This window comes from Girardinichthys multiradiatus, chromosome 13, assembly GCF_021462225.1.
Source record: "Girardinichthys multiradiatus isolate DD_20200921_A chromosome 13, DD_fGirMul_XY1, whole genome shotgun sequence".
NCBI classification, from domain to species: domain Eukaryota; kingdom Metazoa; phylum Chordata; class Actinopteri; order Cyprinodontiformes; family Goodeidae; genus Girardinichthys; species Girardinichthys multiradiatus.
This window is the reverse complement of record NC_061806.1, coordinates 37,854,812-37,882,085: the sequence shown is the minus strand read 5'-3', so window position 1 is coordinate 37,882,085 and position 27,274 is coordinate 37,854,812. Positions and strand designations below refer to the sequence as shown.

The window sequence follows — 27,274 nt, the reverse complement described above, 5'->3', positions numbered from 1 at the left end:
CCCTGTGTGTCTGTACTCCTTTGACGTCGTAAGCCGGTGTCTCCCTCCCTGTCCATCTCAGCTCCATCCCTCCCCCTGGCTGCTTGAGCCATGATGTCTGCCGCCAGGGACTGTTGCTAAATTACTAGCTTCATGACTCAACCTAGATGTGGAGAAAATATGCAAAAACAGCGATGCTCCTGCTAACATTACGTTTGTACTAACATATCTGTACATCAGGGCTCCTGCCCATTTTTTCAAGCAGAAAATATCCAATACATGAGAAATTATCTTGTGCAGTTTGGGAGGAATTTCAATTTGTTTGTTTTCCTTATGTTTTTAATATGCCTTTTAAACTAAACTGTGCCCTAAACTTTCAAAAAGCATTTTAAAAACGGCAACCTTGACTTGTGTTTTCAAAGTTCTTTCAGTCACTTGAGTTTAAATTTCATGTTTTGCTATATTACTTTTTAAAGACCCTCGAGTTTCCACTGATGGGATGGAGAAAAACAATTTTTTATTCTTTTTAATCGCTTTGCAAATAACGTAAAACAAAGGCATTCATTGGGTCAGATCCTTTCTAATTTGAATTAGCAGATATTTGATGTGAAAGCAAATTGTAACTTTTATTATCATTACTCTCTCAAATATAACATTTAAAGTGTTAATAAATCATGAATATTTGTCATGTATGGTGAGAAATTAAGTTAAAATCGCCGTTTATAAAAATAAATCTTAAAAAACAAGATGATACATGATAATTCTACAGCTATCATTAAAAAGGCATTTTTTTGTTTCCCAGTGGCCCTGCTGGAGCAACTAATTTAAAATGACTAAAAATTGAAATCCGAATGCATGTTGCTGCAAGACACTCCCAGGCTATATCCCTTTTCTCTACAAACCATATAAAATACAATTAGCATATCTGGACTAGGAGAAAAGTATCTTTTTTTACTGGGGCTGAGATTTTTTGCACAAAAAATTGCCAAAAAGAAAATTAACCACTATCTGTTGTGTATGGTGAAGCCAGGGATTAAATAAAGCAAAATATTGAAAACATTATGTTTATACATAATATTTCCATCACAATTTTCAAAACAACACAGTTGTGTCCAAGGGGAGCAAAACATGAAGGGGCCCCAGAGGGTTACCAGAACTGGGTTAAACTGAGATTCACCCTAATTTATGCATAAAAGTCTGTTTTCTTTGTGAAACGTGTTCCTGGGATGAAAAGAAAATGTTTTAGGTAAATAAATCCTGGAGAAGATCTTGTACTCAGAGCTCTGATCGTTTTTCGTGTTTCATGCGGTCGGTAAAACGCAGACGGTCCCTGACATCAAGAGCTTTCAAATCCGCCTTTTGTTCTCGCCTTGGAGCTGGCCGTGGTTCTGAAATGAATCCTCGCAACTCGTGTCACATCATCAGGGATGAAAGAAACACGCTCTGAGAGGAGCGGAAGGGGAAAACAACAGCAGCAACAAACGCTATTTAAATGTTATTTGACGACACGCCCTCTCTGAGATTTGGGCAGCATGTAAACAATGAGCCCACATGACAGCGGGGCTGCACACACCCCGACACATGCGCACACGCAGAGACTTCAAAGGAGTCACGATCTAGACGTGCGTGGCTCCAACAGCAAAAAAAACACGATGGTGATCATTTTAAAATGAACATCACTGTCTTTCTCTCTCATTAATTTCTTTATTTTCCTGCGTTATAATTCATCTCGGAGGTTAAGAACCGCCATCTGCCATCAGTCACCAAATCCGGTCTAAGCCTGTGCTGCAGTTGCAGAGACCCGATTCTTACACAGTTGATCGGGTATTAATTGTTGATGTAAGTGTACCGGAAACGTGATCTGTGCCATATATGCACAGTGGATGGCGGTTTGAAACCAACACTGACATCTGGTGACGAACACATGACGACGGCAGAAGGCCTGTTAATATTTATAGCCAGTGTAAAGAACAGTATGAACAGATGCAGATGAATGGAGTCCGAGCTTATAAACGCGGTCCAAGTAGCAATGAAGGATTCACTAAATGTAATACAAGGAATAAATTAGGCGTTTGTGTCTGCTGTTAAATAGCATATTACAGCATTTTACTGGTCATGCTGTGGTAAAACTCCTACGTGAACATATTTCTGGCTTCATTTGCATATAAGCTAATGTCGATGAGACATGCTGAATTTTTCATATTTCATCATGACTCAACAACATACTTTAATGGGTTTTATTGGGATTTGATGTGATAGGCCAACGCTAAGTAGAGCACCATTAAGAATTGGAAGGAAAAGGATATCTGTTGTCTCCCCCAAAATGACTTGTAGCAGGCTGCAAGCAGAACTTCTAATGACTTTCTTCTTCCATCTCTTCTATAAAAGGTCAGATTCGTGGAGTGCAAAACTTATACATAGATCTCATGTCAACAGCTGTGAATCTCTGCAGCTCCCCCAGGGGTACCATAGGCATCGTGGTTTCCTTTAAACTGAAATACTACAAGTAAACTACAAAAAGGCGGAGTCTGTTTACTAATTGGTGAATTTGGAAGTCAATGGATTTTATTTAGTGGCATCCGAGTGAAGAAGGCAGAATACAAAAAAAAAAAAAATGTTTAAAAGCCATGCTTCATTTTCCTTCCACTTCACAATTATGCACTACTTTGTGTTGATTTACAGCAGAAAATGTGACAAAATGTGGGAGCGTTCAGGGAGCAGGGATGCAATAAACTGTTAATAATACAGCAAGGTACATAAATGAAGATGTGTCATGACATTGTGTCACTATATGGTAAAATGACTCCTTTGGAGCCATTTAAAAAAAAACAAAAAACATTTCAGTTTCAGACAGTAGAAAAAAAAAAAACTACAAAAAAAACTTTTCTCTCCTTTAGTGACATATTTGAGAATGAGGGAGATTTTTTTTTTCTGCTAATGATTTGGGAAATTTGCACACTTACAAACAAAAGAAGTGTCTTGAATTTTCATGGTAGTTTTATTTTAATATGAACATACTAGATCCAGCTGAAACAAAAAGTAAAACAATGATTTGAATGTCACTGTGAAATAAGCCTTTGATCCATCCAGGACATGATTTAGAACTTGGTTTAGAAACCATCATTGCTAAGAAGGTTTCTTGCAGTTGATCAACAGGTTTGCACACATCTCAGGAGGCATTTTGGCCCACTCTTCTGTTCTTAAACTGTCTAAATCCTCTGGGTCTCTTAGATGCCACTTGGCAACTCGAACCTTATGCTCCCTCACCAAAGAGCTTAGAGTAGCTAGGCTGCTCCATGAGCCTAATGTGATCCTTCTTAAGGCACTCCTTTTTTGTCTCACCGCTGTTTTTCCCATGGTAGTAGACCCATCCACAGTGTTCTGGTTGAGGGAAGAAGGCTCTCCAACAACATTTAACAGTAAACAGCCTCGTCTGTTGGCGCTTGGAAGCTGCGAGGTCACCATGTACTCTTAGAACAAAATCTGTCCCAAAGCATGATGCTACCACCGCCTTTGCTTGACTGCGGGGAAGGTGTTCTTCGGGCCATACTCGACATTTCTCTCCCGTCAAACACAGCAGGTTGAGTTGATGTAAATAACTGTGGAAGGCACAGCAAATATAATCAATCTAAACTTGCTTGTTTGAGGAACGCAGCTTTAGAATCTGAGATTATTGTAAGTGGGAAGCTGAAATATGGAGATTTGTTTGGAGACACAAATGTTTACCATCCCGTTGTCCTCTCAGTCTTGCAACAGAATCTGCTTTTAATAATTAATGTCAAAATTCATACAAATTCACACAAATGTTATCGGAGAAGAGGGAACAACAATAATAATATATACACAGAGGAGTGAATATATGAATAGGTTCTTTATTTTGAAAGTAATAAATATCAATAAATATTAAAAACTAATGCACATAAAATATTAAACAATCATCATATCACAGATTAACGAATCATGTCATCCAAAATCAACACAGTAGGAGTATTTAAATCCTTATAAATTCGTAGCCAAATTTAGGTTTGTAACCATTTTGAATTATTCACTGTGCAGATTAAATATGCTTTTTAAAGTTTAATGTTTATTTGTGGTCACCCCAGATGTTAATTCCAAGGGACTTCCTGATTAAAAGATTGAATTAAAAACAAAATCCAGATTTTTGGTTTTATCAGAGTGTTAAAATGAATACTGCAACAAAATCATCAGAAAACATTAGCAATAAAGCTTTTTATACAAAAACACATATTTAGAAGAAATAAAAATCTAAAAACCATGGTCTGCTTTTGATTTCAGTCCCCTGTACTGCAACACTCCTAATTAAAACCAGGAACCGTAATACGTCACATTATTAATTACCATAAATACAGTATCTCTGCTATTCTGTAATAGCTTTAGGATTTTTTTGTGTTAGTGATCAACTAACACTAAAAACTGCATGTGAACAAACTTCATGGAAACCGGGGAATACAGTGGACATGTCAGGGAAAAGGTTTATAGCAAAGTTAGATTATAAAACAATATCCCAAACTTTTAACATCTCACTGATCACTGGAATGAGTGTGGCACAACAGCAAATCATCCTAAGAGATCCAGAGCCAAGAGGCTGATGGTAACTCTGGAGGAGCTGCAGGAATCCACAGCTGAGGTGGGAGAATCCGCTAGCAAGACCACCATTAGTAGTTTACACATAAATCTGATCAGTTTGTTGAAGTGTCAAAATAAACCCTTTGTTGAACGAAATCCAGAAAAAGTCCTATTTGCAGTTTGCCACAAGACATGCAGGGGACATTGTAAACATGTGGAAGAATGAGCTCTGGTCACATGAGAACAAAACTGAACTTTTTAACCTATGTGCAAAATACTATCTCTGGGGAGAAAACCAACACTGCACATCACCCTGAACACACCACCCCTACTGTGAAACATGGTGGTGACAGAATCATGCTGTGGGGATGCTTATCTTGAGCAGAGATATGGAAGGTTAGACTTGATGAGAAGAAGGATAGGGCTAAACAAATGGCAATCCTGGAAGAAAAACAGTTAGAAGACTTCAGACAGGGGCGGTGGCTCACCTTCCAGTAGGATAGCGACCCTAAACATATAGCCAGAGCTGGTAATGGTAAAGTTGAGATCATATCCTATTTATATGTTGAAACGACCCAGTCAAAGTTTAGAGCCAAATCCAACTGAGAATCTGTGGCAAGAATTGAAAATTGGTGTTCACAGACGTGATCCATTGTGACAGAGCGTCACTGATCCACGCCACGCCACTCATTTCAGATTTTCTTTTTCAAAAACGCATCATTTTCCTTCCGCTTTGTTTTCTTGGATTACAGAGAAATACCACAGCATACATTAAAGGTGACAAAATGTGGAAGAGGGTATGAATACTTTTGCAAAGCACTACATCTGCAGCTTCTTTAAGACTCTATTCTATGTTTTATTTATTCAATAAATAATGCAAACTGATTGATGTTATTGTCATGCAGGCAATTTAAAGAATTAACTCCAAAACATATCTTACCTACACAATGTACGAAAAATGAAAAAGGACAGATCTGCCTAAGGCCCCATAAAACTTTGGGCCGGCCCTGGAAACACCAAACCCCCCCCCCCCCCCCCCCCCCCCCAACTCAAAAACAAACTCAGAAAAAGCTGGAAATACACAATTCCAACAGATTTTTTGGCCCAGCCTGCTGGGATTGTTCTGATTTTTCCCACTTTTGACACTTACTGTGGTGTCTGAAGGGATGGAAACTTGGAGCTTGCTCACCTTGCTGCTGTGGTTCTTAGCATTCATTTACAGACCGTGAAGAGCCATCATCACCAGGAGCGGAGCAGGATTCAAAGAAGTCCTCACTTCCATCAGCTAACGGGGCACAGCGGAGGTTTTCTTTTCCTTTTCCATCACATCACACACATCAAAGTGGCTCTGGATCCCTGAGGATGAGGGGGAGGGGAGAGTAGCGTTAAAATTCAAGGAAAGCAGGTCTGTTCTGGGAAAAAGAATTATATATATTTCTCACTTTATCATGCAAGAACTGAGCTATACATAAGCATCCTCCCATGAAAATAAATTAAATTGCTACGTCTCTTTTAAACAATCTTCGATCCCAGAGAAGCAGCCTAATAATGTGAAGGATCTCAGGAAGGATCTGCTGACATTTGGCAAAGACTCCTTCACCTAAACTCTGCCTACATTAAAATGGGCCTGCTCTTCTACTGTTCCCAATCAGTTTAACAATTAAACGTCTCACACCCAAAACTCTCGAAAAACCCTGATGTTTCCTATTTACTTTTATTAGTTGCACCTTTTTGCTTTTATCTCACCTGGTGCTGTTTTTTTTTTTTTTATCTCATTCTGTAGTTAAAGTAGGTCTGACTGCACTGATTTGTAAAAACTAGAGACTGGTTTATCATATCTAGTTAAGAATGAAGGTTTAATTGAAAGAAACATGTAGGAAAAAAAAATAACGTGAAAATATTTCTAATGAGTTACAGGAAAATGTGATTATTACATCCCCATGGGTAATATATTAAAACGAATGTCTGCATCATGAGCTGTTAAAGGGTTAAGGTCGAATGAACCCCTAATATATCCTGTTAGTATTTTCGAATAATTGGCTGTACTGAAAATTCAATTTTGGTTGTTTTCTGGGCTAATTTAACACATATGACCAGACACCTCAACTCTTACAACTAATTACAGTCAAACAAGGCTATCTTGACAATTTACTTTGACTAGAAATTAGATTTTATAACCAAATTAGATCAATATGCACACACATTAATAGCCATGCATCTGAATACTAAAAATGTCTACTTTGTAGGGATAGTGTACTTAAAGCATTTTTTTCTCAAGTAAAGCAGTCACAGTATTGTGAAAAGGATTAAAGCTTGCATTAATCTTTTAAAGTGATATTTTTCTTTTCTGATTGTCTTTTAAAGTCTTTCCTTCCAGCTGTTTGATTCATTTTCTGTCTGTTCTTTATGTCTTCGTTCTCTAAAGTAAGAAGAAAAAGGAGGATGATGGTCAACATCTTAAAAAAACCAAAATGTGATTAAGAAACCACATATTAAATCAACAACTAACTTCATTTTGGGAATTATCTTATTGGTGTTAAGATCATTTTTATCTATCTGTTAAACTGCTGTCTGACTGAAAATGGAGCACACGATGATGGGTTTCTGGTAAATTGACTAAAGAACTGAAAAACTGGTTATTGGCTAAGCTGCCTGTTTAAAGTAGAAAAACACAGATTCATCTGAGTTTAGGGGGCTTTTTATACCTAAAAGCTACATACATCTATCGCCGGACTTTAGCAAGGGCCTACATGGGCCCCGAGGTTTTAGGGGTCTCGCAATAGTTTTAATGGATTTTTTTGCAAATGCAGTATTTAAAATGTTTCCAAAGAACAGGTGAGGTATTGAAATGTGTTCTCTTTTCATTTACACAGCAAAAACACAATCCAATCCAATCTATTATCTTATCTAATCTCCTACAAAGAAGTTGCTGTAACAATTTGGGTAACTTCTTGCATGGATACAGACATTTCTAAAATTAGGCTGTTTTAAGAGAAACCATTCAGGAAGGAGAAATACTAAAGTTGTTATAGAAACAGCATTTTCATGTTGGCGAAGCCTAAAAACCCTGATATTTAAAATTTCATCAAACTTTCAACCAGTTCTAGTTTTCATGGTAAACAGAAACTTGTGTGGGTAAGGGAACAAAATAGCTGTAACCCAGTAGTCCACATCCTTCTAAATATGGCCATGCATAGATCAGATTTAAACAGCTTAACAAACAGATGAAAATCCTCTAAAAAGGTCTGGTACTGGACTGAGGGAAAAAGCAGCTGAAGTCCAAATAAAAACCTCAAAAGCCTTCAGAAAGTCCAAAGAAATAATGATCATGTTCACTTTAAAAGATTCAATTTAATCTTCCTGCTGGCACAAATGTATGTATATATATATATACACATATATATATATATATATAAAGGGATGCCTCAAGACTTTTGCACAATACTGTAGAGAACAAAAATTACCTCCTCTTCAAAATTTCCTTTTTTTTTTTTAAAGATTGAAAAGCAATTTTCAACAAAGCATTTCTGAGCATACTAATTTTAAAACAAAAAGTGTAAATTATTTATATTAACAAAGAATAACTGAATTACTTCAGAGAAATAGTTAAATAACTAAAGTCTGTATTATAACCTCCCTGAAGAAGCAGCAGCACGGTGGTGGGGGTATTATGCCGTTGGGGTATGGCACGGAAGAGGAAAACTGACAAGATCGGATGTTTTTATTGAGCCACAGCACAAACTACTGTTTAACTCGGTACTGTTGTTGCTTACAAAGTAGGAAAGGTTCCTAAATGCGAACAACTGAAGAGAAAATAGTCAAGAAATTAAATGAGCCACAGAACAAGGAAGTAAAACAAAGAGCTTAGAAAGAAAACTAGTGAGAGATCTCTCTAAAGGACCCAGAACAACTGCCAAGATACTGATTTAGCCAAGTCAGGAATTGGTGTCAAAGAAGACGATCACTAGAGCTCTGCAACAGGAATGGACAGCAAAAACGCAGCTTATCGAGAAGCGACACCTCCACTGAAATTGAAAGTTCATGCTAGACGCCCAGCAACTCTGAGAAATTTGGGGAGAAGAATGGGCTGGGTTTCGTCAGGAGTCGTGTTAAAAACTACAACAGACGGCTGCAGGCATCAGAGGGGCTAATAACTTGAACTCTGCAAGTTTCTGCACAATAATGTAATAAAACAATACGGAGAAATTTCATGGTGGGATGTGGTGGTATTTATTTTGATTATTTAAATAAGAGAATTTCCTAAAGTATTTTTTGGTGAGAAATACGTGAATATTTAAATGACTAAAGCTTTAAATTCTAAATTTAAAACCAACAAGCTTATTTTAGAGCAGTGATGCATCAGTTACAAGTTAAAAGACAGGAAACAACACATGTTTCAAACTCAGACTTTTATTGGTCAGTACAATGAAATAAAACTGGAGATATCTTCACCTCCTGCAGATTTATACTCCTGAGGGTCGGTGATGATGCACGCTGAAGAAAAAAAAAAAAGAAAAAAAAACACCTGCGATCTCCTTCATCCTTCTCAATTTGCAGCGTTCTCCTTTTGAAAAACTTAAATGAGACGTGAAACTATCACCAAGGGCATCTTGGTGCACTGGTTGAGCGAGCATGGCGTCACAAATAGGACATTCCCAGGTTTAAACATTGAAAAAAGGATTTACCAAATATGTTATTGGTAAAAGCAACATAATATGTTCTATAAACACACCCAAAATGATCAAAGTGGGATTTAAATTAATATTTCACCAAAAAAAACTACCAGTATAGTGCTGATTTAGAACCAAGCAGTTAAAACTGCTCGACAGGAAACTAAGAGAAGAAACATGGCAGCATCTATATTTGCTGTTATTTGGTAGCAAAATTAACCATCGTAATAGAACTGGGGGAACAGAAATATGAGGAACGGTCTGTGTTGAGTTAACCTACAGCTGATGAAGTGCATGTGAACTCTAATTTAATCTGACCTTTAATAAACTACCTTTACAAGTTTAACATTTAATGCAATGATTCATACTGGAGCAAAATAACACAAAAAGTGAATTATATATATATATATATCCACCTCTCATTTTCTTTAATCTTCCGTCTTCACTCAGCAACCTTTTCTGAGCCTCCCGGGATCTTTACGCTTTTTGTCCGTTTTTCCTTCTTCACCTCCATTTTCCCTGTCTGTATAACTGTCCTTTGATGCCCACTGGGATCTGCACAGCTTTAACATAGCGTGGACTTTAACACTCTTGACTAGCTAGAACCTGCCCCTCCTGAACTCAAGACGGAGCTGTCAGTACCGCGGGGGTAGGAAGGGTCTTTTCGGAGGGAACATTGGACCCCCTCCTCTCGGTCCTGGCCATTTGCCTCTAAACCTCGGATCAGGGCCGTTAAAACGAGGGAAAGGCGGGCGAGGCGGCCCTCTGGGGTGTGGATGGCGGGCTAAGTGCGGGGGTCGGGGCGGAGGGGGCCGCTGGCCAGGGTGACGCATTTCATGACGAGGAGGTGGCGGCCGCCTTGGCGCATACTGACGAGGAGGAGGGGGATTGTGCTGCTCATGGGCAAAGTAAGGGTCCCTTGAAGGTGAGAGCGGGGGAGAGAAGTGCCCTCGGCCCCTAGGATAAGGGTGAGGAGGACTACCCGGTCTGAAATATGGATCATCGGGCGGGTAGTAGGGATCATCTTGGAGGAAATGGGCATCAGGTTGTCCCAGATCGTCGTGGTAACGCATATCGTCCGGATGAGGATGAAACTCCTGATGTTGCTGTGGGTGATGCGGGTCGTGGAACACATCATCTGGATGCAACGACGATGTATGCTGATGGTCATGAACCACCATGCTGCTGATGAGGCTATCACCTCTGCCCCTGACCCCACCCCCAGCAGCTGTGTTGTGTACAGGCTCCTGCTGTGGGGGGTTCATCAGACCACCAGCTGGGGATGTCACCGGGGGATCAAAACTAGGAGGAGGGGGCGGTACCTTTGGGACAGGAGGAAGTGAGCATCTAAAGAAATTGGAGGCTGCAGAAGGCCCCTGCTGGGAGACAAACTCGTGATGTTCCCGAGTTTGCTCTGTTTGGTAGGGAAACAGTCCCGTTGTTTTGTTTTCTCTAACTCCTGGCACTAACATGTTGTAGCCACTGGGCTGCTGAGAGCTCCCCTCAGGGTGAGCATCTCCAAACCAACTCTGTTCATTTGCCCTCTGAAAGCCCTCGATTGTCTGTGAGCTACTGGCACTGCCTGGAACTCCTTCTCCAAACGCAGGTCCTCCTGGATGCATGGCCACATGTTGGTAATGTGAAGCTGGTGCAGAAATCCCACTCTCTAACATCTCCGGCTTCCCAAATGGGAAGGGCTGGAAGATCTGCCCATTTTGAGCAAAGCCTTGCAGAAGGGGTGCTGGATGTTGGGGATTGTTGGGGTTCTTCTGCTTGTTATTCTCAAACGCTACTGGAGCAGTTTTGGCTGCTTCATTGACAGATGACTGATTGTTGCTGGAACCGAACGGGACCGCCACTGCCTTGTCCATGATCTCATCTTGAGTTGGAGTGCCTCCTCCCTCGTCTCTGACTGGCGTTCCCTCCTGGTTGTCTGTGCCAGTTACTGGGCTAAAACGCTCCCCTCTCACTGATGCGTTTGTTGGAAACCTCTGGTCAAACGCACTGAACGCAGGGTTCCCCTGTAGGAAGCTGTGGATTTTAGATTCTAAGCTTGAAGAAGAAATAAATGGTTCTGGATCTGTACTCAAATCCATATCTCTGTGCAGAGCTTGCACCAGCGCAGAGGCTTTGTTTGAGGTTTTGGGGGCTGCTTGAGAGTTTTGCTGTGCAGCAGATTTTGATGAAGAATGCACAGGTGCTGGAAAAGAAAGAGCAATGCTCTGAGAAGATGCTGCTGAAGCAGATGAGGATAAGGGAGAGGAAGTAATCTTGCCTGGAGTGAAAGGGTCTGGGACAGTATTTGGGGATAGGAGAGGAGTGGTACCTGGATGCAAAATGACAGAGAACACAAATCAGTACTTATGGTGTGTGTGCTGCTTTTAACATAAAATCTACAATAGAACAAATGATGACCAACCCTTTAAGCTGCTTTGGCTCTGAACTTTGGACAGAGCACTGAGCAGGTCTGCAGGACTCACATCCACCTTGGAGAGGAGGTTCACCAGTGAACTGGCGTCCTGTGGGGCCAAAGGAGCAGTGGGTTTGGGCATCAATGGTGGAGCTGTGGGACGTTCTTCCACTACTGCTGCTGCAAGACAGAATAAGTCAGTCACTCATTGTGTTGATTCCCAATACAGTCAACCATTAAACAGACATAGTGCATTGCTAAAGTATTCAGACTTCTGAATTTCATGTTTTATAACAATATAGCCACAGTCTTTAATCTACTCTATTGGGACTTTATGTTTTAGACCAACACAAAGTAGTGCAAAGCAACATTTTCCCCCCCCCCCCTCAAATTAAGCGATACAAAGTGTGGCTGCATTTGTATTCAGCCCTCCCTGAGTCAATACTTTGTAGAAGCACCTTTCACTGCAATCACAGCTGCAAGTCTATTGGGGTCCGTCTCTACCGGTTATGCTCAGCAGAAAAGCTCAAGCTCACTCAGATTCGATGGAGAGACTCTGAAAAACAATTCTGATGTTTCATCACAGATTCTTGATTGGATTTAGGTCTGGACTGTGACTGGGTCATTCTAACATTAATATGATTTGATCTAACCTATTCCATTGTTTTGGGTTGCTGTTCTGCTTAAAAAGCAAACCTCTGCCTCAAGACTCGAGTCCGTTTAGTAGCATCTTAACTTAGCTTGTCTGTCTCTAATGAAGAAATTCTACACAAAGGTGGACTCCATTTACCGATTAGGAGACGTCTGAAGGCGACTGGCTTTTATTTAGAGGTATTAGAGTAAAGGTTGCTAAATACAAATGCACATGTCCAGCTGTTCAGATTTGTAATTGTTTTTTCCCTTCCACTTCACAATTGTGCTCTACTTTGTGTTCGTTCAAGTAACGTGAGAAAAAACATGCAAATGTTCACCGGGTACGCGCAATTCCTAACAGGTCTTCACAAGTTTTAGAAATAAAATACAGCAAAATTTATTTTAAAGAAAACTACATATACTCATAACCCTTATTTTGAGGGCTGATATTTTGCATGACTGGGCCACATCACCCTATAAAGCACATTTAACAAAGACATCCAGCTGGGAGATCCCCATCACATCAGAAGTTCAGAAGATGTCCAAACAGAGACCAGGACTCACCTGTAGTCTTTATGACAGGGCTCAAGCTGTTGAGGATGGAGCCAATTTTGCCCAAATCAACACTTTTCAAGGCAGCCGCAGGAAGAGTTGCAGGAGGAGCTGCAGCAGCTGCTGCAGGAACAGTTGAAAGGATGTTCGTGGAAACATCTGCAGGAGCAGCTGAAGAAACAGTTGTAAAGAAGTTTGCAGGAACTGTCGCAGGAACTTCTAAGGGAACGGCTGCAGGTAGAGCTGCAGGGGGAACGACCTGTGGGATGAGCGGCTCTGTTGCTAATGATGCCCCACTCTTCAAAGGGATTGGAGCGGACACCACTGGTTGGGAGAAGGATTCCTTCTGCTCCTCAACTGAAGTGCAAGGATAGAAAACACGCATAAGTTGCACATTTAATTCTTCATCATACATTAGTTTCCATAAGTAAAACCACACTGTAAAAAAAAAAACGTTTTACCTATGATGCCACCGCTGTCCATTTCCTCCTCAGAGAGCTCCATGTCCTCCACTTCACGGTTGTCGTTCTCCCCGATGGCCTCATCGTGTTTCGGTGACGCTCCTAGTGAGGACAGAGGACTCGGGGCTGGTGGCTCTGCGTCGTCATCCATAGCAGAACCATCGAGGTCTGGATCAGGGTGTGCCAACTCCAGTTCGTGAAAAGGGGACTCTGAGCCTGTTGGAGACGGAGCGTCTGCAGTAGGCGAGGGGATAGGGGACTCGTCCAGATCTGGTAAAGTGGCCTTCAGAGCGTCAAGCTTACGTTTGAGGTGGGAAACCCGGTTTGCGAATGTTTGGTAGGCCTGAAGAAAACACAGAAAGTTATACAGAAATGAATCGTATCAGGTGAATTTCTTTTAATTTAATCATACATTTTAATATATAAAACTTATACTCGACATCCAAATCTTAAATACTTACATTGGCAACAATCTTGACCTCTTTGTACTGCATCTCGTAGAAGATATCTGCATTCCCAAGAGCCTCAAGAAGTGTGGGGCCGGTTTTGCTTTGTTTCTCAAAAAATTTAACAAACTCCTGCAGTTGAGCACTTCCCTCCTCAAAGTCTCTGGAGAACTTCTTTCCTCCTGCTTTATCTGCATAAATTAGGAGGCATTGTGAGAATCTTGATTTAGTTTCAAGTTGAAACTGATCTGTGTTAGATTGTACAGCACTAAAAGGAGGCACCTTTGAGTTTCCGGAGAGCGTCAGAGCTGAAAATGTCAACCCTCATGGTAGCTAGCTGTTTTTCTCTGAGGTCAACCTCATCCAGAGATCTCTTGTACTTGGTCAGCTGCTCTATAAAAGCCTGAGGCTGAAGCAGAAGAAGTCATATTCTCAGATCAATGTTTAAGTTAATGGAGACAAACAAGGTCTACTGTGCTTATGGAGATGGTAACATTACAGTTCACTCGGGGGATATTTAAGGTCACACTCACCACAAACTCTGCAACAACTTTGGATCGCAGATCAGCTTTAGACTCAACTGGAGCTTTAAAAATATGAAAATTTGCCAAATGCACTTAATAATCCACATGTACATTTGTAGCATATATCAAAGTACAACAAAAACAGACTGAACTTAACACAGATGTTAAAAACGTCAATTAGTATAAAGATGCAGCCAAATTTACAGTTCGGAAGATTTCTGGGTACAAATGTCAACAGAAATGATGAAAGCACTCACTTTTTTGCTCCACTGGTGTCTCAGGAGGTGACTCTTCTTTAACCAGGATATTCCTGAGATCAGTAACGAGCGTCCCTGAATATACATCCCTCTCCTCCCAGATGGATAGAATCCTCTCCACGGATTTAATCATCTTGTGGTCACTCTCAAGTCTGGGAAAACAAGACCGGGGTTTACCAAAATACCTGTCAGGGTTGTTGGGAGTTGTACAGATACACTAGATTTTTATTCATCCCCTTCATATCAGTATAAATACAATGTGTGGGAGTCATTTTATTCAAAGCACCAGAAATGATTCAGGAACCTATCTTGATGATGGTTTAAATATAAATAACAATTGTATTTGATTGCTCTAAAACAGTAACGGACAGTGGAAAAGCAACATATGTTCCCTACTGCCCCCTTTACACGGATAAAGACCCCGGTACACTCTCTACAGTATCAAAGAACATGTCTGGATCATGGCAAAAACCCACCTTCAGTGCGAAGGCTCTGGTGATGTTGCTGTGCTCTCTGTACTCAACTTCCAGATGTTCCCTTGGAACCTCAGCATACTCAGTACCCTAGCAGCACCTTGTTACAATGATCTTACAACAAACTCCAAGAAATCGCCAACCTGGTGGGTACATAAGCAGCTAATAATTATTTTTAATGGTCGGCTGTTAATACTTCTTTCGAGTTGTGGCAAAGCAGACAACTTGACATCTTTAAATTTAGCCTGTAGTCCACTTTAGATTGGGTCAAGCATACCAGCCTTAAAAGTACTGGTTAAAACCAAACTGGACTGTATACACTTTGGCCCGTATCTACCTGGAACTTTAGGAGCTAGCATGTATTGTATTTGTATTGTATTGCACCGACTACATCAAAACAAATTCCTTGTATGTCCAAAAACGTACTTGGCAATAAAGCTTTCCTGATTCTGATGTATCGGTAAACGTCCGTCTGAACAACCCTAAATAAAAGCCCGAAGACTCTAGGCCATTAGTTTGGTATTGTTAGCTAGGGCTGCACAATATATTGCATATTTATCTTTAGCGTAGTAGCCCTGGAAGCAATATACACAGCTCAAAAAAATAAAGGGAACACTTAAACAACACAATATAGTGAATCAAACTTCTGTGAAATCAAACTGTCCACTTAGGAAGCAACACTGATTGACAATCAATTTCACATGATGTTGTTCAAATGGAAAAGACAACAGGGGGAAATCTTTGGTGATTAGCAAGACACTCAATAAAGGAGTGGTTCTGCAGGTGGGGACCACAGACCACTTCTCAGTACCTTTGCTTTCTGGCTGATGTTTTGGTCACTTTTGAATGTTGGTGGTGCTTTCACACTCGTGGTAGCATGAGACGGACTCTACAACCCACACAAGTGGCTCAGGTGGTGCAGCTCATCCAGGATGGCACATCAATGCGAGCTGTGGCAAGAAAGTTTGCTGTGTCTGTCAGCGTAGTGTCCAGAGCCTGGAGGCGCTACCAGGAGACAGGCCAGTACACCAGGAGACGTGGAGGAGGCCGTAGGAGGGCAACAACCCAGCAGCAGGATCGCTACCTCCACCTTTGTGCAAGGAGGAACAGGAGGAGCACTGCCAGAGCCCTGCAAAATGACCTCCAGCAGGCCACAAATGTGCATGTGTCTGAACAAATGGTTAGAAACTGACCCCATGAGGATGGTATGAGGGCCCGACGTCCACAAATGGGGGTTGTGCTCACAGCCCAACACCGTGCAGGACGCTTGGCATTTGCCAGAAAACACCAGGATTGGCAAATTTGCCACTGGCGCTCAGTACTCATTAAGAAACTATAACTCCTCTCCTGTGGAACCAGCTCCCAGTTTTAGTCCGTGAGGCAGACACCCTGTCTACTTTTAAGGCTAGGCTTAAAACTTTCCTTTTTGATAAAGCTTATAGTTAGAGTGGCTTAGTTTATCCTGAGCTATCTCTGAAGTTATGCTGCTATAGGCTTAGGCTGCTGGAGGAGATAATGACCACTTTCACTCTCTCTAATACATTCTCACACTACTCTCCAATTTTGCATTATTTGCTGTTATTTCAGCTTTCAACATTATGTTCTCTCTCTGTTTTTTCTTTTCCTAGAAGCTACACCTGGCCTGGCTTTGTGTTTAGCTTTGACACCTTCCTGGAGGGGACATCAGCTGAGCTGCTGCTGCCAACAACTTCATGTTCTCTTTTTCCGTTTAACCCTTTCTCTCCTAGACATAGCTACTGCTGAGCTTCAACTGTGACTAACTGTATGTGCTCTCTTTTATACTCTAGACTTAAAACTGGCTCAGGGTTCGTCTGCTTAGCTGCCTTTCTCTCCTAGAAGAAGCCTCTAAAAGGAGCTATAACCGTTAATGTTTCACTTTTCTTTCCATTGGAAAGTACTACTGGTTCAGTGCTTCTGTGTCTCTGCTCTGTTCTCTTAAACCCCCAGTCGGTCGTGGCATATGGCCGCTCACACTGAGCCTGGTTCTGGTTCTGCTGGAGGTTTCTTCCTGTTAAAAGGGAGTTTTTCCTCTCCACTGTCGCTACATGCATGCTCAGTATGAGGGATTGCTGCAAGTCACTGACTCGATGCAATCTGCTGGGTTTCCTTAGACAGAAAAACTTTTTATCCAATTTGAATAAATAGCTGAATCTGACTTGAAATCTGTATGAATGGATTGAATTGACTTTGTAAAGTGCAATGAGACGATGTGTTGTGAACTGGCGCTATATAAATAAAACTGAAATGAATAACTTCATCAATGTCCAAATAGCAGACCACAGCCAGAAGCAACTTTTTTAATAAAACCCTGTTGTTGAAATGAAAAAATGTATTTTTATTATTTTCCCAGTAGCTGGATAGACTACTCATGAACCAGAGTCCATGTTTGCTATAAACCCAAAGCAGAAAAACATGAACACTTTTTAATTAATTGCGACTCAAACAGTTACTCCAATATTCACCAGAATTGTTGCGTTTTGCTTGTCTGACTGATACTGTGCAGGCCTAGTACGAACTCCGACCTGGGACACATTACTGAAGGACCACCTACTGACCGATGGCGGCATCGCCTGGCTGGCCCACGTCTTCAAAAAAGAAAAAAACTTCTGCCAAAAACTTTTAGCCCTGCTGTCACCTAATCGAAACAAATCTCCAGCTGTTTGGGATATGCTAAAGACAGGAGTTTTACATCCAAGAATCCACCTCAAGAGTTAAAAATTAAATAAATACTGTCTTACCGTTCGGGAATTTATTGATCAGCTGATTTCAGGATGTTCTTTTGAGGTGACAAAATGTTTCTCTGATTTGTTGCTTATTTGTATCATCTTTAGTGTCGACTAAACCTATTGTGGATATAGCTAGAGAATTACTCCTGTTAAATCTTTTTACGCGTGTGATAAACATCACTTCTTGGCTGTGCAATGTGCCTAAACTGATAAAGATGTGTAAGAGGTCATTTCTTTTCAGTTGCTTTACTGCATTGCTGTTTTACGAGTTAAGATCTCTGTGCGCTAACGCAGAGCACACAATTTATTTCCCATTTCTTATTTTATATTGTACTGGTTAAAATTACACAGATGAGCTCATAAAGAGACTGTAGCCGAATAACTCCACAAAAATGGGACTCCCTTGGAGTCCCTGCAGTGTTTATGTCCCAGTAGTAACGTAGTTCAAGTGATTTAAAGTATCGGTGGAATACAGAAACATCAGCGGACCCGTTACTTGCTCAGCTGACAGCCCACTGTGTGACAGGGATGTGTATTTATCTGCATGTAAAGCAGGTTTCTGCAATCAGATCACTAAGAATGGATTTTAACGCAGGTTGTGAATTGTTGTTGTCAAGATGGCCTTCTTACAATCGAATCAACGGGGACTCGTTTATATCATTATTAATACCAGGTGGGAACATGGGCCAAAGAGACACTTTACATGCTTTCATAAAGAGAAAACACCGGTTTCACATATAAGTAACAATGTTATAAAGAATACATGTTTAGTGTTGAATACTTCAATCCAGATTTTAGATGCGTTAGATTTTTAATTAGAGCTAATTAAAGGGATTCCAGGTTCAAAAAAACTGTGAAAACCCGCTTTATTGTAAGCGCTGAATCAGCTGTTAGGTTGAGGGTTGTATTATGTACTCATTTAGAGTTGTAATTGCCTTTATAAATAGATAAACTTTTTAAAACTCAAGAGACAAACATATCTCTGGTGTGTGAAATGTGAAAAACTACACCTCTGTTCTGTGTGCCTTGCAGGTATCCACTTAATCTTATATCACTAAAGGCACTAGCTTTTTTTTGTTGACTTTGTTGATTACGCTGACCAATCACTGCGGTCCTACTGGCACGACTTTTTGAGACAGTGTTAAGATTGAAGCTTAAACTACTCTAGGAAAACTCCTCTGGCACGGGAATCACATCAGCACAAGGCATCTTTCACGACCTTGCTCTTATCTGCTGAATTTATCTTAATATCAAGGAGATTTGTGAGCATCTATCATCAGTTTCAGCCTTTGTGTGGAGGAGGAAACACCATTTGCATTTTCATTCTAGATAATTGATAACAATCAACCAAGAGTAGGACGTTTCTCAGCAGAACATCGACCACATCCAGTCCATTTTGTTCCTAGTCTAGTAGGCCTGACCATGAGAACAACTGCCTCACAGTCTCCAACAGTTCCCCAGGCTCCACCCAGGACCCCAACACATCGCCTCCACAATGAGAAACCAGAACATCAGAACAGAAGTTTTGTGTATGAATACATTTTCTTTTACATCATAGTGCCATCTTTATTCACTGTAAAGGGACTGTTAGCTGCTTATCGTTTAGAGATTTAACTTAAAATGTAAGTACAATCTACAGAAGAAGTCCCTTCCTGTGTCCTCTGCCAAGGCATATTTCTACAAACTACTTACTTGACCAGCTGGAAGGCGTCTGGCAACACCTCAGCAAACGCTGTGCGGTAATTGATGGCGTTCTTCCTTTTGCAATTCTGAATGACATCGTTGGCGAGATACATCAGGTTCAGTCTGTGGGAGGCATTAGCTGAGGAGGAAAAGATGGAGAACAACATTAGGGTCACTAAAATAATTGGTCAGTGGAGTCCAAATAACCTGAGCTCTTTAGAAGACAGGTGTCCAACTCCTGTCCTTAAGCGCCGGCGTCCTGCAACGTTTAGATGTGTCTCTGTCAACACATCTGGATCACATAATTAGATCATTAGCAGAACTCTGTAGAACTTGAGTGCATGAGGAGGTAATTAAGTCCTTTGATTCTGGACTTGGGACACATCAAAAAGTTGCAGGACACCGGACCTCGAGGACTGGAGTTTGACACCCCTACTTTAGACATTTAACTGTCCTAAAATCACCAATTCACCAACGGTACCTACTGAACTAAGATTGTAAGCTCTCATATAATCCACACATAAACGTCCTGACAGTAAAACAGGACAGGTCTGGCAAGAGACCCAACATGAAAACAAACGATGATGCAAGGAGATGTAACAAAAAGTACATATAAGCAAATGAATAAATAAATGTTTGAAGTTAGTAACTCAGTGGATAAATGAATGATACATTTTCACTCCGAGAGAAAGCATGCAGCCAATAACTAACCAATAGCTGCCTGATTGTAACATCCTTCCGGTGTTTGTTTACACAAAGAATATTTTTTAATCCTTTTGATACCTGTGCCCAAAACATTGCACCAAATCGATATTTTTCAGTCCCACTTTCTTAGCGAACCCATCTGTAACGCTCAGTGCTGCATAATGAGGTCATCACCATGAGAACTAAGAATAAAAGAAAACATTCTGTAGACGGCTCAGGTCCCTGCAATATTAAAAAGCATGCTACAAAGCAGACACAAAAGCCCCTTCATACGTGAGGTTTCAACTCTTTCGTACTAGTGATGCGCGATATATCTGCATTAACATCATAGTTATTTCTTAACTTATCGGCATCCGTCCCATAAGTAAAACCGGGCCAATATTTCTAGCCTGTGTTTATTTCCATCTGCTTGCTGTTTGTGTTTCAGGAGGGGATAGGAGGGGAGAGGGCTGGCCATGAGTTATTTGTTTAATTTAATTTAATTCCAGCCTTTAGTCTTTTTATTTCACACCTGCCATCAATTACAGAGACGCTGATAAACCTTTAGGGAGGAAAGGTTTACGGTAATAAAAAGACCGAACGGTTATTAGGACCATTTTAAAATGAAAGTACCATTATGTGGTGAGCACAAATGTGAAACCTTACAGTTTTGAACGCAGTGTTTCATTTGAACAGGACTGTTTCAACCACTAAAGATCAAGTGTTAAAAGTAGCTATAATTTGGAAATGAAAGAGACATCTCTCAAAAGATAATTAATTACACATTGTAAAAGGTGTGTCAATTATGGAAAAATTTGTTTTTTTATTTCCATTTTATTAAAACATACCCAGCGGAAAACTCTTCATTTGGTGTGGCAGCCATCAAACCCAGCTTAAAAAAGCTGACCTGTATTTTGCATGTTCCAATCAGTATTTTGATGATTTCTCTTTAGTGAAGACCTCCTTGCCATCACCCTAATCTTCAGCTTCTTCCACAGATTCCCTATCCGATTCAAATCCGGACCCACGCCGGGTCACTGCAAAACGTTGATATCACTCCCAGTCAGAGGAAGCATGCTGGTAAAGATTACTTTAAACTAGAATTAAATGAATATTTACAAATATTTTTGGGCCTAAATTTTATCTATTTAAATTACAAAAAAAAACCAACATATTTTTAAGCTCATTAAAGAGCATGCATTAAAGTGCTGGGTGCATTGCATGTTTTGGTGTCCACAGGTTTCTCTGTGACATCATCTAATAATGGGCAGTTGTCGCTTATGTTAATGTGTGATAAACAACTGCTACTACTAATAATATGGTTTATAAATACATGTCTGCAGTTGGGTTCAGCTCTAGTGAATTAGCATTTGTCTGTCATCATGATTCTACAGTTTCATATCATCAGATGCTCAATAACCGTGACTAAAGTTCTTGTCATCCTTTAGCTAAAGTTGCAGAGAAAGTTATATTATTAAAACTGGATGCTTCTTTCTTTGTCAAACAAAAAAAGACCAGATTGAAAGAAGAGGTTGTGTTCAACATGTGACAACAATCGCCTGATTTCTCCACATGTCTGATCTAAGGAGAAGGTGTTTCAGGAAAACACCTCGCCCTGGCTACAATCTCCTCATGTTCTGATGAAGCCAAACTTCAACTTCTGGACGAAATTCCACACGGTATGTTTGGCACAAAAAAGTATAACAATATACCCACAGTGAAATATGGTGGTGGCAGCATCATGCTCAGCATTTATTACTTTTCTTTAGATGGAACTAGACCTTTTGTCCAAATGAAGACATTAACAGGTCTGTCTTGACCTGAAACCATCACAGCAGCATCACAATGAGTCAAAACATCCATCTTAAATCAACAAGAGAATCAAAAGGAAGAGAATTAAAGTTTGGGAATGACCACCAAGCCAGAGATCAGAAGCATATCTGAGAGAAAATCTGTGGGACAAGAGGTGTCCTCACATTCTGATAGATGTAGAGAACGTTTGGAAGAAACAGTGGACAAAAATGACCAACTCAAGATGTGGGACGCTGACAGACTTCAACTAAAGAAGCCAGAATGCTAAAATTTACACAACAAACTAATAGCTTCAGAGTTGCAATCAGGTTATTGTAGCATTTCTATGTTTTTGTATTTTCCACTCCGTTTCCAGCTGAATTGCACAGAATAAATGTTGCATTAAAGGTGGAAAAAGTTTGGAAATGATTTATCATGCCCTTATTTCTTTACGTCATAAAAACCCCACATTTTAAGAGACTGTGTATACTTTTTACATCCACTGTAGCCACAGACCAGATGCAACACGTGTATTTCTCCTTTTTAGACTGGAAATAGCACATAAATACTAATGAAACTGAAGGGCATAACATAAATTATTATATTTTTTTAAAAATTACTGTGCAAACAAGTCAGAAGAATTAACTTAGGACTATCATATAAAGCTGTAAAATGTATTTTACACAGAAAAATTGATCTTTTTCTCAAAATAATTAATAATAGAAGCCAAAGTATGATAAACCATTAACTAATATAAGCAACATTTTTATCCCTGCTTTATAATTTGTGCCTTCTAGTTATTGCTTCCCATCCTTAAAGTTAAGGAAAATCGCTCCTTTCCGGGATGATGCCAGTCATCTTGGGAGTTCAGTCAAATCTAGTTTCACCAAACAGGTAGGCTTTAAACTAGTAATAAATGGGTGAATAAATTGGGTTTTTGCATTCATTTCCATTTTCATATTCAGCAGCTCTAAATGCAAATCCCAATTCCCAATAATAACTCAGTGCCAACAGAGCTAAACTAGAGACTAGACAAGCACAGTAAAAACCAGCTAGTGAGCAGAATCAGATGGTTTTCAGCTTGACCCACTCTGCACGTTACTGTGGAAAAACGCAACCGCAATCTTATTGTAACACTGAAAATGGTTACCATCAACCCGTGTTTCCCCATTCTTGCTTTTATCATCAAAATTTCCTTTCGCCCTCTGTAGGCTTTAACATCTGTCTTACCAATATCTGCATCACCTTTGACCATAAAAAGAAGTTAAAGTCAATCTAAGAGGCAAAATGCAAAACTTGCATGCAGAACATGAATGCATGGTGGTTGAAATGTAATAGGATACCAAATACTGCATCCAAGTAGTCCTTGGATACAGTAATGACAACTGTGATTCAATGCAATGTGCACCTCTTTTTAAAATATTAGTAAAACCCTGTTTTACAATTATAACTACCTATCACACAAACACACACTCTTGTCTTACTATTTGCTGTGAGGACGTTGCATTGACTGTCATTGACTTTCATTAATTTTCAACCCTTTCTATGGCCTACCCCTGAACCTACTGCTAAACTTAACTATTACCAGTACATTCCTAGCCCAGCACATGCAGACACACACACACACACACACACACAAACAGTGTAACATTGACACTGCTCTTCATATAAAAAATAATGACAAACAGCACAGAAAGGCCAGAGGGCAAAGGGCAGCACTTCAAATAGTTAGGTTTTAGGTTTCAAGTTTTAAGTCATGCACTGCCTCCTGATTCAAACAATTATTGTACAAAAAAAATATTAATTATTTTTTTCAAAAGACTTTTCAAAAACTCGAGTAAAACTACAAAGCCACCTAAATCTTAAAAATGCTTATGCCATTAACACAACCAGAAAAGCCCAACCTATTACCACTAAAAAGGTTCCCCTCAAGGTCAAGGGCAACTTCATCCTCAGCCCTAGACAACTTCCACTTTACCTCACACGAGCACCAATAGTGCTCCACCTAGACATGAACTTATCAGTCAGCGGCCCAGAAAACCATTAAATAACCCTGAATCGAAAAATACAATTACTTTAACTGAATGAGGCTCATCTTCAAACCTCACCCTCAACCATCCAGCACCTCATTAACAAGTAAATCAATCAACTTGTTAACTTTGTAGAACCTTTTTATAGCTTGATATCATCCAGAATATTTTTCAACTGAGTTCAAATTTTGCCGTTAATAGCTTCTTGAGAATAACCTTGCTAATAAAAAAAAATGGTTATGTTTTTATGAATTACCTTTACATTTTCTACTAGGAATGGGAGCAAATTGTACTGCTGTGACAAACGGTAAGTAATAGTTCACACACAGTCTTGTAAAAGCAAAATACTATAAATTAGATGTAACTAATAACCTTTGCACAGCATTGCATGCCATGTGCACAGGAAAAATACGGTATGCACTGAAAACACAAAATGAACATTTAACCATATGGATTCCCTTAGAAAGGGGCAACATGTTCCTCATCACCATAGTATACACTGTATGAATGCCTTTTCTATGCCTACAAGATAAAAGAAAATCTCATATTTTAGTGGCTTTGGAGATTTGATTTAGAGTATTACAAAGATCCTCTAAAAGGCAAGGTAATTCTGGTCAGAAGTTGAACAAATTCACAAACAGAAGATGCACAAATAATTGAACTTTCTGTAGAAAACACTGCTTCTTTCCACTAACATCACAGAAACTGGACACTGTCCTGATCAGGTGAGGAGCGGGTGGGTGGATGGATAGAAAAATGAATGGAAGGGGTGGATGATAGATGGATGGATGGATGGATAAATGTACTGAAGGACAGTTGGATGGAGAAACAGCTGACTGGATGGACGGATAAGACAATCAACATTTAAACAATGCGGGAATAAAACCTAGAAATACAAAACCTGTTTCCTTTCCCCTGTAATTGTGATCCAGATCAGAAACATACTTCAAATTCCATACTTTTCAAGACTATGTAGAAACCCAAAGTAAGTAATTTTAAGATATTCCTACCGAATTGGAAACCTTAAAGCAGATGCAAACTTCAGCCTACTTAGCCAGTTCCGATCATCGAGACCGTGCTTTAAGCAGGTAGTAAAAATACTTACATTTCCTCAAACATTTCATCCACTGGCGCACAATGAGGCTGTGGTACTTCTTGTTGTCTATGCACCAGGCTGACAGTCCCTGAATAGAATCCATCGTGTTGGTCAGACCTCTGAACCTCTTGTCCAGTTGGGCTTCCAAAGATCCGCCTGTTCCCGCTGCCATGTCCACCGGAGCCAGTCTCTATCGCTCCAACATTAACTGAGCTTGGGTTAGCACTTAGCTTAGCATGCTAGCTCAACGTTACACAAACACCATCGTGTTCAAAAGCCGCTCGGCAGCCTCCCGCTGTAATTTTATATAGAGTTAAAATTCGAGTTAGTTGTTTTCAAACCTCTATCTATATTTAAAAGTTATGGAGAGTGAGCTTCTTTTCCGGAGATAATTTGTCATATCATTTAACACTTATGGTTAAAACTTAGCGCCTTGTGACATCCTGGTACGCAGATGAAGACTTCCGAAACACGCTGTGATTGAGGCGCCCCCTAGTGTAACGGAATTTCATTTCTTTCTCATCAAAACGGTACTGTGAAACGGTTTTCTTCTTCTTCTTCTTCCTTCTTCTTCTTCTTCTTGAAGCGGTTGGTAAACAACAATTTGTTGCATTACCGCCACCAACGGGTAAGGAGCGTGAATCGGACATGAATGATAAAAAAAACTATACAGGTCCTTCTCAAAATATTAGCATATTGTGATAAAGTTCATTATTTTCCATAATGTCATGATGAAAATTTAACATTCATATATTTTAGATTCATTGCACACTAACTGAAATATTTCAGGTCTTTTATTGTCTTAATACGGATGATTTTGGCATACAGCTCATGAAAACCCAAAATTCCTATCTCACAAAATTAGCATATCATTAAAAGGGTCTCTAAACGAGCTATGAACCTAATCATCTGAATCAACGAGTTAACTCTAAACACCTGCAAAAGATTCCTGAGGCCTTTAAAACTCCCAGCCTGGTTCATCACTCAAAACCCCAATCATGGGTAAGACTGCCGACCTGACTGCTGTCCAGAAGGCCACTATTGACACCCTCAAGCAAGAGGGTAAGACACAGAAAGAAATTTCTGAACGAATAGGCTGTTCCCAGAGTGCTGTATCAAGGCACCTCAGTGGGAAGTCTGTGGGAAGGAAAAAGTGTGGCAGAAAACGCTGCACAACGAGAAGAGGTGACCGGACCCTGAGGAAGATTGTGGAGAAGGGCCGATTCCAGACCTTGGGGGACCTGCGGAAGCAGTGGACTGAGTCTGGAGTAGAAACATCCAGAGCCACCGTGCACAGGCGTGTGCAGGAAATGGGCTACAGGTGCCGCATTCCCCAGGTCAAGCCACTTTTGAACCAGAAACAGCAGCAGAAGCGCCTGACCTGGGCTACAGAGAAGCAGCACTGGACTGTTGCTCAGTAGTCCAAAGTACTTTTTTCGGATGAAAGCAAATTCTGCATGTCATTCGGAAATCAAGGTGCCAGAGTCTGGAGGAAGACTGGGGAGAAGGAAATGCCAAAATGCCAGAAGTCCAGTGTCAAGTACCCACAGTCAGTGATGGTCTGGGGTGCCGTGTCAGCTGCTGGTGTTGGTCCACTGTGTTTTATCAAGGGCAGGGTCAATGCAGCTAGCTATCAGGAGATTTTGGAGCACTTCATGTTTCTATTTGCTGAAAAGCTTTATGGAGATGAAGATTTCATTTTTCAGCATGACCTGGCACCTGCTCACAGTGCCAAAACCACTGGTAAATGGTTTACTGACCATGGTATCACTGTGCTCAATTGGCCTGCCAACTCTCCTGACCTGAACCCCATAGAGAATCTGTGGGATATTGTGAAGAGAACGTTGAGAGACTCAAGACCCAACACTCTGGATGAGCTAAAGGCCGCTATTGAAGCATCCTGGGCCTCCATAAGACCTCAGCAGTGCCACAGGCTGATTGCCTCCATGCCACGCCACATTGAAGCAGTCATTTCTGCAAAAGGATTCCCGACCAAGTATTGAGTGCATAACTGTACATGATAATTTGAAGGTTGACGTTTTTTGTATTAAAAACACTTTTCTTTTATTGGTCGGATGAAATATGCTAATTTTGTGAGATAGGAATTTTGGGTTTTCATGAGCTGTATGCCAAAATCATCCGTATTAAGACAATAAAAGACCTGAAATATTTCAGTTAGTGTGCAATGAATCTAAAATATATGAATGTTAAATTTTCATCATGACATTATGGAAAATAATGAACTTTATCA

At 40.3% G+C, this 27,274-nt stretch overlaps 1 protein-coding gene across 4 annotated transcripts; it reads right to left on the bottom strand.

The window, feature by feature from the left end:
- Positions 1 to 2,958: 2,958 nt before the first annotated feature.
- rprd2a (regulation of nuclear pre-mRNA domain containing 2a) lies at positions 2,959 to 25,524 on the bottom strand. Of its 4 annotated transcripts, XR_007040864.1 has the most exons (12): positions 25,033 to 25,523; positions 19,432 to 19,561; positions 14,520 to 14,671; positions 14,272 to 14,324; positions 14,021 to 14,147; positions 13,754 to 13,929; positions 13,293 to 13,635; positions 12,844 to 13,188; positions 11,656 to 11,826; positions 9,653 to 11,562; positions 5,756 to 5,922; positions 2,959 to 3,578 (listed from the first exon to the last, which is right to left on the bottom strand). XR_007040864.1 is itself a non-coding variant. In XM_047382943.1 (10 exons), the coding sequence occupies exons 1-10, from the start codon at positions 25,193 to 25,195 to the stop codon at positions 9,872 to 9,874; spliced, it is 3,348 nt and encodes a 1,115-aa protein (XP_047238899.1). In that variant the 5' UTR covers positions 25,196 to 25,524; the 3' UTR covers positions 8,957 to 9,871. The 4 variants fall into 4 exon arrangements, 3 of the variants coding, with proteins under 3 accessions (XP_047238899.1, XP_047238901.1, XP_047238898.1); XM_047382943.1 differs by lacking the exons at positions 2,959 to 3,578; positions 5,756 to 5,922 and having other exon boundaries at positions 8,957 to 11,562; positions 11,656 to 11,823; positions 25,033 to 25,524; XM_047382945.1 differs by lacking the exons at positions 2,959 to 3,578; positions 5,756 to 5,922 and having other exon boundaries at positions 8,957 to 11,562; positions 11,656 to 11,820; positions 25,033 to 25,524.
- Between the last annotated feature and the right edge of the window lie 1,750 nt (positions 25,525 to 27,274).

Bases quoted from the DNA above. Each gene is read 5' to 3' on its own strand.
- rprd2a (XM_047382942.1), bottom strand. From the start codon at position 25,195: ATGGCAGCGGGAACAGGCGGATCTTTGGAAGCCCAACTGGACAAGAGG. The intron at 14,672-19,431 runs GTAAGTAGTTTG...TTGTTTTCCCAG, and splicing joins GACGCCTTCCAGCTGGTCAA to ACTTGAGAGTGACCACAAGA. The intron at 14,148-14,271 runs GTGAGTGTGACC...CTTCTGCTTCAG, and splicing joins AAGTTGTTGCAGAGTTTGTG to CCTCAGGCTTTTATAGAGCA.